A 17,728-nucleotide genomic window follows, 5' to 3' on the forward strand; every position below is an offset into this window, starting at 1 on the left:
GTAAAACCAAAATGAGTCAGTCTGTGCATCAAGAAGGTCCAGAATTTCTGACTGCATAACAGCCCTTTGTAAGGGATTCAGAGATGTAGTACACAGAAATGTTACTACAAAAAATACTAACCCCAGGATCATCAGGACTTTTCATTGTTATGGGTCGAATATCCAGAAATCCTCGACAAATGGCAGTTCCTGGAAACAGTCATGCAGGATTCCATTAGAAAATCTAAGAAAAAACCAAGAAATCAGAGCTTCTATTTCTTTTGTTATTTATGGTGTTCACTTTTTAATGTATTTGTTTGTATCAATCTAAGCACATGTGTGTGTATATGGGTCTGCCTGTATTTTATATATACAGACATAAATAGTTTTGGTTGATTTTATTTTCACACTGAGTATCATCTCTTCTTTTCTCTAAAGAACAATTTGACACCTGTGGCTTGTGCTTGCTTAATTCTAGGCAGTTACAGAAGAGTAGTTTGTTTATGAGCTGGGAAAAAAAAATAAAAACAAAACAAAAAACAGAACAGTGGTGGGCTCATGTGTCTAGTCAATACTAGAAGAACAAAAGCAAACCTGCAGATTTGAAATCTGTTCTAGATCTAAAGCAGTAACTTGATCTAGAAATGTGTTGAGGGACCCTTCAGAGAGAAATTTGCCAAACATTTCAACTTATATATCTTAACACAATAATTATATAAATTAACACAATTAATTATTATTAACATAATAAAAGTAATATTAAAACTAATTAATTTATAAAACCAGTATTTTCATGTTTTAAATGTAAATATGAATATTGACTTTAGTGTGTTGAACATATGCTTTCTCTTTGGTAAAGGGGTCTGAGAGGAGATCTTGCCACTCTGCAACTACCTGAAAGGAGGTTGTAGAGAGATGGGAGTTGGTCCCTTCCCCCCAGCAGCAAACAACACAACGACAGGGAATGGCCTCAAGTTGTGCCAAGGGAGATTTAGATCGGATATTAGAAAAAAATTCATCACAGAAAGCTGTCCATGGAAGCAGTTGAGTCACCACCCTGGAGGAATTTAAAGGTCATGCAGATGAGGCACTTGGGGAAATCGTTAAGTGACAGACCTGGCATTGCTTGGTTAACAGTTGGGTTCAATGACCTTAGAGGTCTCTTCTTGTTTCTAAACAACTTGAGCATTCTGGCACAGCAAGCTTCTCCTTTCTTCACTCAAACTGTCCTGAAGACATGGCGGGTTTAGGGCAGGCAGACTGGGAGATGGAGCAGCTCACTAATGAAGATTGGTCGAGTGTTGTATTTGATCCTTTGGTTTTTACTGTATCATTTCAGAGGGGAGACTTTGGGGGCTGAAGAGTGTTTATTCTTCTAGTGTAGTGATGCTTGTCTTCCAAGGATGCCTTGTTAAGGAAACTCAATAAACATCAATAAGGTGGAAGGCAGGTAAAGCCACAGCAAAAGTTCTCTTAGTTTGCCAAGTTCATAAAATAGTTTCGCTGTATGCTTCTGGTTTTACTTTATAATAGTCAGCATTCCAACGACAGAACTCTTTCTCTCCTCAATCTAATCTAAATCCAAACAAATTTCTTGCCATGAAGTCATGTGTTTATTTTTCTGTGAAATGACATTTAATTTAATTCAGCAATATGCTTATGCCCCTCTTTGCTAGTGCAGCTTTCACTGCTGACCAAACCAGGCTTCTCCCATTTTGCACTGTAACCTGCACTGTAATTTTACAACTCTTAGTTTTTCTTCCTTTGTATTCCCTCTAAGAGGATGCTCTTTCTTAAAATATTAGGGAAGTAGCTTTCTTTCCTTATAAATAAATGTTTCAATTGCAGAACACTTGAAGTCACTTAATACTTTTATTCTCTAGAAGTTACAGTGAGAGGAAAAGATTAATATAAGATTTTAGTGACTTAAAGGTAGATTTCTTAATATAGAGTGAATCATATTTGGATGTCTACGCTTCTGTAAATAGATGCTGACTGTTGGAAATTCTGTATTCCTATTCTGCTTGAATAAAAGCCTGTAATCTGTAGTTTCCGTGCAGACCTTGTGTGTGTGCACATGTGCAGGCAACAGTGTCAGCCAACAACTGTTTTCAGTATATTTATGTTAAATGAAGTGACCCTGACACTTTTTATTGATTCCATTTTGCCTGAAGCTTAGTCCTGTACCTTTTCTAAAAAGAATTCGTTGCTTATTTGAAAAAACTCCCAAAACTGAAACTAAGTGACAATGTAGTTCCAGATGGATGCATTCCATTTAACTTAGTGTGTTCTGTGGGCACTGACCATCATGGCAAGTATGGGCTACTTGTTAATTTTCTCTCTTCTTCAGTATATAGTTGCATTCAGAAATAATACATTAATAATAATGACCTTGATTCTTCACTGACATGTTAAGTTCTTGAAAACTAATACAATCTTTTATTATGTATATTTTATGACGTAGCTTCTCAAACTCAGTTGGATTTTTGAAGTAACAATAACAATTAAAAAAAATTAAAAAGTGCTGGTTTTACATATTTATCTTTCATCTCCAGTAATCTTAACTAAGTAACAAAACCAACACTATTATTATCTAAAGGTGATTATTTATTGTTTAATTTTATTGGTAATGATTTTGTCTTTCCGTACAGATAATACTCAGTGTAACATCAGTTTTGTGAATAAGTCTGATGGATAAATTATGAGTAATTTAAAGAAAACATAATTTTTCTTCTTCAGAAGGGATCCACTCATAATGTTAATCCCAAAGGGTTCACATTCTGCCACTCTTAATATGTTTTTACATGTATGACTTGATAACTTTGGAAATTTTGGCAGAACATTTCACATCTGAATATATTTATAAAGTCATGGTGCAAGTAGTCTTGCCTGACTTCAGACATCTGCAATGTTTATGTCTTAGTTGGTCCTGAGTTGGATTTCATTTAATTAATAAAAGAAAACAGTTCTATAGCAGAATTAATCTCTTCCTATTGTAGTCATCTAAGATGAATCTGGATGAGACAAAGGAGACATCTGAAGTTCTGTGTGATGAATCCTGTCCTTTCTTCAAACCTTACCTGCTTTTTGTGAATCTTGACTGGAATGCTCTACACAAACTATGTGGCACAGTCACTAAATATCTTTTTGTTCAATATGCCCAAACAATTGTGTCACTTTTTACAGATCCAGTTTGATAAAACTTGATGCCAGAATCCTTATCTGGAGACACTTGGCCTTTCCTGCTCTTAGTTCACACACAGTTCTGGTCTGAACCATCTCCAGTTCTTGTTCTGTTGTGCTTCTTTGCTACCTGCCCTATGAAATGTGGAAGCTGAATTTAGTGATGTCACAAATATTGCCTTGAGTTTTTCTTTTAAAATACATTTAATGTCATGTTCAAAGGGTGCTGGTCTGATGATTTTGATATGATGAAATCTGCGGCACACTTTTAAAAATAGTTAATATAAATTGCAAGATTTTGCCTCATCTTTCATTATGGATAAACACTCAATATAAAAATAAGTTTATAGAAACATTAATTTCACATTTTTATTACAGATTAGAGGAAGAAAAGAATATCTTATCAGAATTTCAAGAGGATTTGAACAAGTTGATTTTGTGGTTAGAGGAAGCGGACAGTGTTATTCGTATTCCCCTTGAACCAGGGAATGAAGACCAGTTGAGAGACTGCCTTAGCAAAGTAAAGGTATTGTGAGCTTTATTCCAATGTTCTCTTACTTTATCAATTCTCAATTTTCAAAAAAGATGTCTGCCATCAAACACAGCATTCATTTAGCATTCTTACATAAATCAAAGCAATGGAATTTCAAAACCCAGGTACAAATATATACTGATCATACTACAACCAGAAAAGTAATGGAAAAGGTACTGAAAGGGAACTATCCTGTCCCTAGGCAATTAATCATTATCTTTTTCATCCTCACTTCTTAATTCAGAACTTCACTGTGTTATATGTACAGCATTTCTCTATAGGTGTCTTGCTAACATTTTATGACTTCTCACTTGTTAAATGGTATTCAGTATTTCACAAGAGTATTCAGAATTGTGAATAATTATAAATATCAACTCAAATATCACAGCAACATTTTCTAGACTAAACATCTAGATGACTTTTTTAAAAAAAACCCATCATAATATTAAATATCTGGTTTTAAAGGCTGGAATATTTTCATGAATATGTTAGAATTTTGATACTGCTAAAAATACATTCAGTGGAAGTTGCTCTGTTTAGTTTTTTGAAATGTGTTCAGTAGAATGACTGTCTTTAATAGTTTGTGCAATAGTAACTTAAACTGTAATTGGAAAATGCATATTACTTATAGAATATATGCCTAAAGGTTTCCTGTTCTCTCTTGAAGATAAGGACATTGTGATCCTTTATGTCAATCCAAGCTGAGCAAATTCAACAAGTGATGTTTAGAGTGTTACAGAATCTGTAGAAAACTTGACAGCTTGTTCTTCTTTCAACAAAATATGAAAAAAAACCCCACCAACCCTGAGGGATTCTTTAGTAAAAATCTATCTTAATTTTTTAAAATAGCATTTGAGGAAGTGGAGACTTAACCATGTGCTGAGTTTGTCCCTCTGTTTAATGTAAGTTGTCAGTGAGTTGAGCAGGGAATTTGCAAGGCTCTGCCTCTGTTGTTGAGGACATCAGAACCAAGGCCAATAAATACTTGTAGGAGTGTTTAGATGCATCTTCTAACTTTGGGACAGGATTAAGGGTTTAAGGTCTAAATTGATTGCTTAGAACCATGAAGGCTCCACTCCTCATATACACACAAATATTTCTTATTTATAGTATTCCCAAGGGACATATAATAGCAAAATTAAAGGTGGTAACATCTCTTATTTGTGTCTTATTTTTACAATCCACCTTTCCCTTTTGGAGCTGCACAACAGGGAATAAATCCTAATGCAGCAAATAATGCTGCACTGGCTTGTGGCATGGCTCATTTCATACCTACCTGCCTAAGTCAGTAATAAAAAAAAAGAGAGAAAAAAAGTACAACAACAATAAAAACACTCTTGAAGAAGAGTCTTTTAGCTACATTATCCTCACTTGGTATGTTCAGCTACTTTGACAGTAGAAGTGTACAGTAACTACACATGCAATGGAGAAGTGGTACTTTTAGATACTGCCTTGCATTCTTTGGCTTTCCTTTTTAGGTAGTTTGTTTGATTTTATGAACATACATGAACAATCTTAATTAAGGGGTTAGACTGGAGGACTTTTCACCACATACCATCTGGGTGACTCTGTTCTCAGCATGTAACATATTCCAGCCCTTCTCCAAAATGCTTGCTCCTCACCATATTAAAAGATTATTAAACTTCTTATACATGAGTTATTGAGTGTCCAGAGCTGAAATCTGTAACGTAATAGTCACTTAGATCTTGTGAAACCATGTATTGTGGCATTTAGTACTTACTTTATGCTTGATTCACTAACAGAGTCTCTTTTGGGGCTTTTTTCTAACCTTCTACATTCAGAAAGCAACAGTTATTTTGCCTTGAATTGAGTTTATTCCTTCAGCTGATACACAAATCGATAAGGGTGAAGATAAGAGAGCTGAAAATTCTCCCACAGTTCATCTTAACTGCTGTATTTGTCTGTTCCAGTTACGAGCTGAAGAGCTGCCTCCCCACAAGGGAATACTGAAACGATTAAATGAAACTGGAGGAATAGCACTTGGCAGTGCATCACTGAACCCAGACAGAAAACATAAGCTTGAGAGTACACTGAAGGAGGCCAACCATCATTTGTTAAAGGTTAGACATATTACTGTTATAACTGTGGTGTAAAATTTTAATCTGCAGCGAATATTCACGTTATATATTTTCTGGTATGTATAATTTTTCTCTGTGTGAAGAGGCATTTGAATGCATAATGAACCTGAGGAAGACAAATGTGTACAATACACTGCTGTGAGAAACAACAAACCAAGACTATTAGTGCCTGAAGTGATGATGCTGCATTCAAATTACAGGTCTTCTGCTTGAGGGTGGAATGCAGAGCATCATTTTTGTAGGCTGGTGCTTTTGCTGGTACAAAATACTCCAGGCTTTGTGATTCAGGTGTGTGAGAGGCAGTAGCAAATGGCTGATTTCCTAAATGGAAACACTTCCCAACTCTGTTCTGTTATAAACTCCAAACTGGAAGCTGAACCCACTGTTTCACCTTCCATCATGTGTCTTCCAAACTTGAACATTCACTTCTGGTTTCTGTGTAGTAAAACAGCACTGATTTTTCTTTCTGGGCTCTCCATACTGGTGGAGAGAAGTAGAGGAGGATTCTGTTCTGTTTAAGTGCTGAAGTACCATATTTTTGTAGTGGAAATGGGTAAAAATGAGTAGCAGATCTGCTAAAGAGAGGTAGATAATTTGAATGCTCTCATATAGCAGAAATGGTAGAAAATGTTGTCCAAAGGATTACCACCCAATCTATGGCCTAGCCTGGTCTGGAAGAGTCAAGGTAGAATCAGCTGGAGTATTTCTGTTGAGACTGATGGTAAAGTCAGTGTCTGCAAAATTAACCTGTGGGATTTATTTGTTAAAGATACCAGGATGCTGAATAAAAAATGATGCCAAAGGGTTTTTGTTCTGATTTTCACATTTTGTAGATTTTAGGAACACAGTAGTTGTAGATTTTTAGAAAGTTAATATTTCTATCAGTTTAAGTTTAATGCCTTTCTATCACTACCCCTGTCCCAGAACAGGGAGCTCAAATTCCTTTAGTTAATTCATCTTGTTTAGACTCCTTTCCAAGGTAGAGCTGAAGGATATCAGAAGGCCCACAGAATGAAACATAAACACAGGTCAGAGTGACCCAAAAGCCTGAACTGGATGAACTCCAAGGGACCTTTGTGTGCCTGAGGAAGAAGAGCTGATGAAGACAGAGGGTCTTGACAACCCCAGACCCAATTCCAGGGGTTGGACCAGGGGTGGGACTGGGGCTGGACTGAGAAATGTGTAAAGCAATGATTGGAGGGATCTTATTATAAAAGCCATGGAAACAAGAACTGGGGTACATGCATGTCATCCTGTATTCCTGTGGGCTGTAGGCCCTGTGATATTAAAGGACCTTTACTTTTTATCTTACCCTGCACTAACGTGGCTCAGAGTCCTGTTTTTGGGGGAAAGGGTCATTCACGGCATCAAAAAAAAAAAAAAAGAAAGAAAAAAGAGTAATTCATTGTGTTTTAGCTCTGGGGAAAGGAAAAAAACTGAGAAAATAATCTAAGCACCTTACTGAAAAGGCAAGCTAGAGTTTGTGGTCAAGAATTAGGAACTTATTTGATGTGATACTCTTACTAGTTTCTTCCTAACAGAAGCAGTCTGGCAAAGTTCAGAATATTAGCTAATGGCTCAGGCTAAAGTGGATAATAAATATTGATCACATTCACAAACTCCAAGTTAGACACATAAATCATTATTTCTGTGTTTGGACAGATATATCTCTTTCTCTCCAAATGGGTTTCTGAAATCAATGTACATAGAAGAATTCAGAACACTTCCAGATGAGAATGGTGTTACTTATTAGCTGGTGGAAGCATATACATAGCTGAATTTAGGCAGTATGATTTGAATATCTAAGCCATCTTTATTAAAACAACAACCTTAGTTTTCAAGAACAAAATCTTTGGTTTTAGTGAGATTACATAAATACATCTTAAGAAAATCTGCAATTTGTCACTGAATATAGACTTTTACTGATTACTCACATAACTAAAAACTGCATTTTCATTTTCTGCCTGCTGATGAAAAAATGTTTCAGGTTACTTGTCACAGTCAGAGTAACCATGAATTTTGTTGAAAGTACTTGAATTTGGATGAAATATGGGAGATTTTATGTCTCCTAGATGTAAGCAATGTGTCTGGCAAAATAATTATGCTTGGAATTCACTACTTGAAACCTTTCATTTACTTATAAAAGAGACTAAAAAAGAGAAAATTAATCTTCCATTTGAGATCAATACTTAACCAGATCGTTTTTATTTCAGTTATTTACCCATGGAGATGTATAAAAGTGAGTTCTCATTGGCCCTTGGGCTCTGAATCTAAAGAATCAGAGAAATGCAGTGGTTTGTGATTCCTTGTGGCTTTGGTTTTTGTTTTGTTTGTTTGTTGGTTTTGTTTTCTTTTCAGATGAACAGACATCGAGTTAGAAAATTACAAGACTAAAATCCTTGCACCTTGTCTGAGGGTCTTCTCTTTCTTATATATTTTTCAGGTTTTTCTTGTAATCTTGACAGATATAGAAAACAAAGAGAAAATAGTTAAAAGCTCAGATTGGGTTTCTGTAAGATTTTTCTGATGAAATGGGAAAAAAGAAATATTTTTTCATTTGCAATTTTTTATTCTGTTACTCATGATTTGTATGCAAAGCCTCAATTAAGTGCTTCAATTTCTGACCTTCAAGTCTAGAGTCTGTAATAAATTTAGAAATCATGTAAAGAAACTCTGCAGGCCTGACAGAGGAACTTTATGCTGTCAGTTACAGATATGTAAGCACTGAAAAAATCCCCACCAGTGTTTACTGTGAGACAAAGCTCCCAGGTCTGGAACTTTCATATCAGGCAAACTTTGTAGGTCACCTGAGAATGGTTCTGTAGTCAGTTGTTTTGATGAGGATATATTTTTTGTGTTCCTCAAAGCACAGTAGACAAACATCATCACATAGTGATTTCCCTGGGGCTTTTCTGTCTCTCCATCCCCTTTTAAGACTGTACCTTATACTTAAATCCTTTGTTTCTAACTGTTTGTTTTCTGGCATTCCTGCTAAAAATGGCCATGTAATGCTGTACCATTTCTGATTATATCATATTGCAGTATATGAAACATACATGACAGTTACATAAATAATGTTAGGTAGATTTTTATCTGCTGTACACTTGAGGAATTCTGTTTACTTCAGAGCAGCTGTGACAATTTACACCAGCTGAGAATGTAGCCAAATATCTCCTCAAGTTATCACAAAGTTTTGTTTTGCCTTGATCTGTCAAGCAGGGGAGTAGGGGACACCTGTGAGTCTTAACCTTCAAGGTGACATATTTGAAATAAGTCATGTTCAAACCTCCTTTACAGTCACAGAATCTGTTACCCTACAGCAATGGAAATAACCTAGAAAGCAAATTGAGTATGAAAGGAATTGCAGTCACATAAAAGTAGCTTTTTTGCTTTTACTTCAGAATTGTCTTTGCTTTTGGGTGTTTGTATCACGTGCTGATGACCTTGAGAGTAGATGTATGAAGAGTTTTTCTTTCTTTGGATAGTACTAATTTTAACATGACACTTTTTAGACAACTTTATTGAATAGTGATTCTAATAGGCTGTTACCTAAGACAATATAGTTTAAGAAGTGAATGAAGATTAAAGCCCTCATTTGAAAGGCATGACTTTTAAATTCTATCCTGGTTTTACTTATTATACCCTCTCCAAAGCCAGTATTTCTTGTAAAAATGAAAATAGCACTATCTTTATGGAGTCTTAATATTATGAAAAATGAAGTGCTTTATGACCATTTTTGTGCTTTCACATCGAGAATTTTTCATTTAGTTTCAAAGCTCAAAGTATCTTCTGCTGTGATAGCCAAGCAAGCCAACCACCTAGTGCTTCAAAGCATACAAAAGGGTAGCAGGCACTGCAGTTTGTGATGAATTCAGTTCTTGTCGTATACCACCTGCCATGGCATGCAACAGATCTGTAATGGGTTTCTTACCTTTTGCTGTGCAGTAAATGGATTGATAGATTAGGTCTGAGACCAGTGAACCATGGAATCAGAGGTTTGCTGGAAGGAGTTTATTACTCTTTAATATTATTCTTGGTCTGGTGTCAGCCAAGAGCGATGAGCTAGATTATCTGAAAGTAAGCTGGATGCCAAAATCAGCATTCTGCTCATTTATCCACCTTAGTCTTCACAACATCCACTGTATGTATTATGAAGGTTATCATAAGTGCCTGATGGAGACATTTTGTTTTGCTGCCTTTTAATTTGTCTCCTAGTATTAGTTCTAATTACTATACACTGAAGAGACTATTTCACTGTTTATTGCCACAGCAAATCAATTTGTTGTGCTATATGGACAAGAAAAAATTAGAGTGGAGTAACATGGCTATAATTTGTGAACATTTTCTGTAACACTAGAAAAAGTATAGGTCGTCTTAGCTTGGTTGATCAAGTGTAGAGAAAAACAGATGGGAGCAGAAAGTGCAGAAAGACAAAGTCATTCCAAGGTTATAGTTCATGTATTGTAACTTGCCTAGAGTAGAAATTATTCATAGATTACCTGAAATGACATAAAATTTCCAGCATGTCGGTGCAACTTAGTTTGAGCCCAGAGTTGGAACTACTTCAATTGCTACTGCTTTTATTTGTGGGATGGAGGGGAAAATATGTTGGAAAATGAATGCTGCAGTTTGATTTCTATTCATTCAGTTTTGAATTAGGAGAGTGTAACCAGCCTTTAGGGGATCAAGAGGTTGATATTTTCCTGAATATACTTCCATTTACCCCCCCAGGGCAGTTAAAGCCTCCCTGCCATCCGATCCCGTCAGATCTCGGAAGCTCAGCAGGGTCAGCCCCGGATTAGTACTTGGATGGGAGACCTCCTGGGAAATGCCGGGTGCTGTAGGTTCTAGTCCTGAGGACTTCACTGGCACTGTCCAAGCTCGCTCGGCCGTGGCAGATGAACCTCAGGACTGAAACGGTGGGGCCAGTTCTGCGCACGCTGAGCCTCACCTAAAATCCACTGCGCAGGCTGGAAGGGCACACCCACGTGGGGACAGCCCTGCCCAAATCTTCGTTGGTGAGGCCGAGCCACACACACACACTGCCATTTAATAAGTGACCTGATTCCATTAAACATGATGAAGCCTTTGTTATGCTAAATTACCTTTTACAGTTTGCCATAGGTTGCTAACGAGGTGTAGTCCACATGCATGTTATCATCACCCATAGGGACAATTGGTCTCACATACAGCAAAATGAACTTCCATGGAAGTGTTCATTGGACAAACATGAGAATGCCATGAGCTCTAAGAAACAAGTATATATTGCCTTATTTCTTTTTGTTTGAGCAATGCTAGCAGGTAGCATTAATTAAGATTTAAAAAGCTAAGCAAAATATTTATGAAATGCAGTCATGCTGGAGTAAAGAGTCTGTACTTGCCAACAACACCATAAAAGCATTATTAAATACATGTAGGTATGTTGCTGGGAATGACCCTTCCCCCCAAAACCAGGACTTCAAGCCATGTTAGTGTAGGGTAAGATAAAAAGTAAAGGTCCTTTAATATCACAGGGCCTACAGCCCACAGGAATACAGGATGACATGCATGTGTCTCAGTTCTTGTTTCCATGGCTTTTATAATAAGATCCCTCCAATCGTTGCTTTACACATTTCTCAGTCCAGCCCCAGTCCCACCCCTGGTCCAACCCCCGGAATTGGGTCTGGGGTCGTCAAGACCCTCTGTCTTCATCAGCTCTTCTTCCTCAGGCACACAAAGGTCTCTTGGAGCTCATCCAGTTCTGGCTTTTGGGTCACTCTGACCTGTGTTTATGTTTCATTCTGTGGGCCTTCTGATATCCTTCAGCTCTACCTTGGAAAGGAGTCTAAACAAGACTAATTAACTAAAGGAATTTGAGCTCCCTGTTCTGGGACAGGGGTAGTGATAGAAAGGCATTAAACTTAAACTGTTAGAAATATTAACCCTCTACAAATCTACAACTACTGTGTTCCTAAAATCTACAAAATGTGAAAATCAGAACAAAAACTCCTTTGGCATCAGTATGTATATGTACAATATATATAAAACTGTCTTACCAATCATATTAAAATTCCTTTTTATTCTTCTTTGCCATACAAATACAGAATGTATTAATAATATATTTAAGAAGTTATGCCAAGTCCTTTGAATGTTAGAAGTACTAATTGTTGATACATTTGTGCTGATGGCTACATTGAGGTAATGTTGATGTAGCTGAATTGCCAGATAGCAATTATGTCACTTCAGGCAAATTCCTACCCATTTTTCTACACTGCAACAACTATATATTTGAGATATTTCATTTATAATGAGCAATGGTTCATATACTGTTGCACACTAATCAATGACAGTCATTTGGGCTTTTTAAAACTTTAGTTCCAAGACAGACACTGCCATTGTCTGTCAGGTGTTTCATGCATCTCTGTTAAGAAGCACTATAGGGGTCTAGAAATCAATGTTTTACTGCTTGCTGTTCACAAGATAAAAATTACTCTTCTATAATGTAGGCCTGTCTGTGTAGCGACATGACTCTGTAATTAAAATTCCCCACAATGGAATAATCTGAAATAAATGTAAAGTTAAACCTTACCTTCCCTTTTCCCTTCCTCTTGCCTTGCCTTTTTTTTTCAGTCATTTTTCTCGGAGTTTTAAAAACACCTTCTCAAAAATTCATAATCAGCATTACCTAGAGAATGCCCTTACTACTGTTAAACTAAGGTAACTCCCACACTCTCAACTTTTCTGTTAACAGCAGGTTTTTTACAAATGTGCTAAACCAGGTATTTCCTGAAGAACAACCAAAAAGAAAAGCAAATTCATTGTTAGGTTTTCTTTACGAGACACGTACTTGGAAGTCAGGATCACTCACTAGATTTAGAACACTAACTTTACTTTTTCCTTCTTTTTTAGCAGAATAATTCATTTGTTGCTAGAAAATGCTCTAAATATTCAGCTGTAGAAAAAATATCAACCCCCTGGAATTAATCTACGCTGTGTGAAGATAATGCAAAAATAAATCCCCATTTATTTACTGTGGAATTAATACAGTTTAGATATACATTCATTATCTAACTTACTATGTAGCAAAACAATAAGTAAAGCAATTGGATAATGAGTGATCTTTGGGAAAATGGGGCTGCAGGAAAGAATGGTGAGACAAAGCAGCAGGCTAGAGGAACCCAGTCACACGGAGGGATCAGAAGTGGTGATAGGACTACTATAGTTTGCCAAAAAACGAGAAGAGATTACTCTTTCATATGTCAGACAGGGTTTATCACACCCTGGTAACTAAGCCTGTTTTGTTTCCCTGGGCCATGGCACCAGCACATCCAGCTCTGTGCTGGATAATGGCACTGTGGCCTGCCATGTTCTCATCTCCCAACACATTCATAAGACTCTGCTTTCCATGAAAAAAAGGCTTTGACTGACAGGCTCAAAAGTAAGAGTTCAGACAGGGTACCAATGCTGTGTGTGCCTGCTGGAGTTTGATTGCCTCATGGATTGTATGTAGCCTGAGGGGTATATGTGGTGCTTTCTGCTGTAAGCCAGGGGAAGAACAATTAGGGCATTGTACTTCCATTTTTAAATAATTTTCCTGTCAGAATATCCTTCACTAAGAATCACTGAAGGAACTATACTGTAAAGCCTTTGTGGCTCCTTTTGGATTTGTGGAACTCAGTAATAAAAGGAGATAAAGAAAAGATAATCATGGACTAGATTATTTAGCAGAGATTTAAGGTGGAGGGTCTTGTGCTCAAAAATGTCCTTGACAAAGGAGAGTTGCTGAGACAGTGGAGAGCAGAATGAATGACAATTAGTTATAAGTATTGCATATAAAAAGCATACAGATATTCAGAAGACTGATATACACAGTATACTACCATATAAGAAAACTACTGATATACTACCATAGAAGAAAACCAAACCAAGTCTTTGGCATAAGAGAATAGGTTTGTTTGCTTTTAAAAAAAAGTTACACAGCCAGATGAAGCAGAAAATTGTTTGGTGGACTGTTTTTTTCTACTGTTCTATTTTTTTTCATTGATGGGTGAGAAAAACTAGATTGTTTAATAAAAGTGAAACTTGAAAATATTACAAATACACTGCTAGGATGTTTAAAAATAAAAAAAAAGGAGAAAGGGTCAGGTCCTGGGAAGCTTACAGGGAAGCATGAAACACTATGTACATAGAAAATAAAAATCTTGCATTCATATTTTGAGTAGCATGCTCTAATCTTCCTCTAGTAATACAGTCTTTACTCCAACCTTGTCACAGACACTATGACTCATAAAGATTTTGTTTTAAAGTCAATATTGAGTTTGTTAATGAAAATGGCTCAGTTAATTAACTAAATGGCATCCAAAACTGAACTTATATGAAACTCTTTCTTACACTGATTGTTTTTCATGAAGAAGTGATGCATATAAATTAACTTTTCCCTCTTCCATTTTAAATCATTCTTTTGTACATGCTATATAAGCAGTGATTTTGAGCAGATAAAACTTTTGCAACAGTGGCTGTAAGAATTCCTGTTGTGTGCAATCATCTTAACTAGTGCTATGGAAATGTCAGTTGTGATTCAATGTCAGTTATCAATAAGTAGGATTGAAGTTTGTATTTAATAGCTGTTATGACTTTAGTTGCTTCTTTATTATCCAGATCCTCACTTGGATGACATCAAACCCTGCATTTAGTCCAGTTATGCTCTGGGCTGATTGCACTGTAGTCAGCTGTCTCCTCCTTTTCCTAATATTTGCATTTTTGCAGAAGTGGAATGGAAAAGCAGAAGCTGCTGCTTGTTTTACATTTAGTAAGGGAAGAAATTCATACAGAATGTTTTCTCATTGCTGCATGCAGAATACTTCGATTTTTCTCTGTGCAAGCAATTCTGGTTTCTTTTAAACCTGATGCTCTCAGTTATTCTATATTTGAAGGCCACTTTCATGAGGTGCTTTGTATATCCAAGGGACTCCCAAGCAGGGCATACAAGAATGACATTGTTAACAGTCATCACAGATAGTCCATAATATACATTTTGCTCATATTCACTGCAGTTCATTATGTTGTATCATGTTATGCATAACAGGATAGCAAAACTGTCATCCACTCTCAGATTCATCACACTAAGATCAATTTATAAGTGTTTTGTTATTGAGAGTTTAGTGAGGCAGCCAGCAAGAGAAAGGAGAACCTTCTATCTAATATTGGGTAAAAAAATCTAACACACTTTGCTGATGTTAAATTGTTGAAAATTGAGGGTTCTTTGCTCTCCACTCACCACTAAGAAAATTCTCCATATTATTTCTGAAAAATTATGTGTTGGGGAGATGCATCTACTCATCTATATTCTCAGACAACTGGGTAATAATGGTATTATTTTCTCTGGTAATTTCAGGTAAACAGGGAATGAGGTTAACATTGACTTGTGAGAGAGAAGGGATATATTTGAAATCAGGCACTGGCCTTTTGAAATATAATATATATAAGTCATTTCAATAACTTTCCTTACTTTTATAAATAGTGATGCCTTACTAGTAATATAATTAATCAAGTTCATTCATTTGCAATAACATTTCTGCTTTCTGTAAAACTATTCCCCATTGTTTTGATGCCATGGATGACCCTTCCCCCCAAAAACAGGACTCTGAGCCACGTTAGTGCAGGGTAAGATAAAAAGTAAAGGTCCTTTAATACCACAGGCCTACAGCCCACAGGAATACAGGATGACATGCATGTGTCCCAGTTCTTGTTTCCATGGCTTTTATAATAAGATCCCTCCAATCATTGCTTTGCACATTTCTCAGTCCAGCCCCAGTCCCACCCCTGGACCAACCCCTGGAATTGGGTCTGGGGTCGTCAAGACCCTCTGTCTTCATCAGCTCCTCTTCCTCAGGCACACAAAGGTCTCTTGGAGCTCATCCAGTTCTGGCTTTTGGGTCACTCTGACCTGTGTTTATGTTTCATTCTGTGGGCCTTCTGATATCCTTCAGCTCTACCTTGGAAAGGAGTCTAAACAAGATTAATTAACTAAAGGAATTTGAGCTCCCTGTTCTGGGACAGGGGTAGTGATAGAAAGGCATTAAACTTAAACTGTTAGAAATATTAACCCTCTACAAATCTACAACTACTGTGTTCCTAAAATCTACAAAATGTGAAAATCAGAACAAAAACCCCTTTGGCATCATTTGTTCTTTTTTACTCACTGTCTCTACCTAAAAAGTTTCAACCTTTTCATTTTGAGCATTGTTCCTGAGTTAAAGGATTGAACTGTAACTCCACAACCATTATTTTAATTGATACTCCTTTAACTGAATCTACTTTCTGGATATTCATAAGGAATTAAACAGGGAAAGAACAGGGAAATTAAGAACAGGGAAAGAACAGGGAAATTAAGAACAGGGAAAGAGAATATGATTTTACGTCAGGTGACATACTTTATACAAATCCTTCCTCCCTTTATCCTTACTATCATAAGAATTGGGATTTCTTTCCATCTGTGGAGCTGTAATTCTTCCCAGAGTGCCTGCATGCAACTGTGTGCAGACTGAAAAGTAACTATCCAAAGCTAAAGTGGAAAATTGGAGCCTGTGAAATGATCGAGGGGGTCTGTACTGCCAAGATGAACATATGTATGGCCTTTCCCTAAATTCATCAGATTGAGGTGGGGATGAAAAGAACACAGCATTGTATCATTTAGGTGGCATGTGAAGGAAAATTATGCAAGGCATGAGGTTCAGATGGAACAGAAACAATCAGTGCAAGTAATTTTAGAATTCATAAGGAGAAGAAGATCTAGACTTTGAAAGTATTTAATTATTCAAATTTCAGATTATTATCATGTTTTAAGAGGTGTTTTCATTTTTATGCTGACAATTTTTTGTGGTTTGTTTCTTTTTTTGGGGGGAGGATTGGTGGGTTTTAATGAAAAGAGAAAAATTTGGAACATGTAAAATTCAATAAGTGGATAATGGTCTGATAGTTTGAAATAAAATTTAAAATTGTGAAGGTCAGGGTCAGTTGGTAAACAGCTCCTCTGCTGTTTCCCCACTTAAAGTTTAAATATTTTCTATTATTCTGTTACTCAGCATCTAATTAATCTAACTTAATTAACCCTTGATCTAATGTACACAATTTTAGATGTAGCACATGCTTTAAGATTAATGTTTTGACACATATCATTGAAATTATATAGTCCTTTGATGTTGAAATCAAATTTGTTTTCTTTGAAGGAGTAATCCATACTTTTGTTGGCTCAGCTTGCAAATTTATTTTGTCTTTGGTTGCAAAACAAGGTGTCTTTTCAATGTTGATCTCTTACTGAATAAGGCAAAGTTGAAAATATTTAATTTGTATGCAACAGGATAATGCAGATTTTCAGCAAGATGTTCCAGCTGAAGTTATCCCTTCTTCAGTTCATTTTTCCTTTTGCACCCAGTCTTCCTTGCCAGCTTCCTCAGGCCTGTGTTCAGTCCCAGGCAGATCTGGGGGAAACCATCTCTCATCTTTGCCCTGTTTTGAACTCTCCTGGAGCTGTTACCTTAGGGACACTGTTCCTATTGGCCTTCCCTCTTAGGAATGGGCATGGACCCTCCTCTGTCTTAAGTAGGAGAGAAAGATATCCAAGGGAACAAAAGTGAGTAGACACTGGATAGTTACCCCAAGGCGATAAATGAATGGATGGAGGATGGGGCTCAAAGCAAAGAGAGGGCTGAAGTGGGATATTTGTCACTGCTCATTCATCCCTGGAGCCTCCTTGGAACTCTTAGAGAGCCCTGGGACAGAAGGGCAGTAACGTGGCTGTAGCACCCACCAGACTGGGATCCTACCTCTGGAGTAGAACTCCTGAAGCAATGAACAACAGCCCTGAAGGACTGTGACTAAAAGAGTAGGGAAGATTCTGGAGGATCCCATCTCTGTCAGAGAAAGGGCATAAATCTGAGCAGCCAGTCATCATGTC

The 17,728-nt window shown here is 36.8% G+C and overlaps 1 protein-coding gene across 11 annotated transcripts in view; it reads left to right on the forward strand.

The window, feature by feature from the left end:
* Positions 1-17,728, forward strand: part of DMD (dystrophin) — a 1,187,916-nt gene that overhangs the window by 747,170 nt on the left and 423,018 nt on the right. For all 11 annotated transcript variants that reach the window (XM_071568723.1, XM_071569521.1, XM_071566241.1 and 8 more), the window contains 2 exons: positions 3,541-3,688; positions 5,626-5,775. In XM_071568723.1, the coding sequence (XP_071424824.1) occupies positions 3,541-3,688; positions 5,626-5,775 (298 nt within the window). The remainder of the gene's footprint in view (positions 1-3,540; positions 3,689-5,625; positions 5,776-17,728) is intronic.

This window comes from Pithys albifrons, chromosome 1 (genome assembly GCF_047495875.1).
Source record: "Pithys albifrons albifrons isolate INPA30051 chromosome 1, PitAlb_v1, whole genome shotgun sequence".
NCBI lineage: Eukaryota > Metazoa > Chordata > Aves > Passeriformes > Thamnophilidae > Pithys > Pithys albifrons.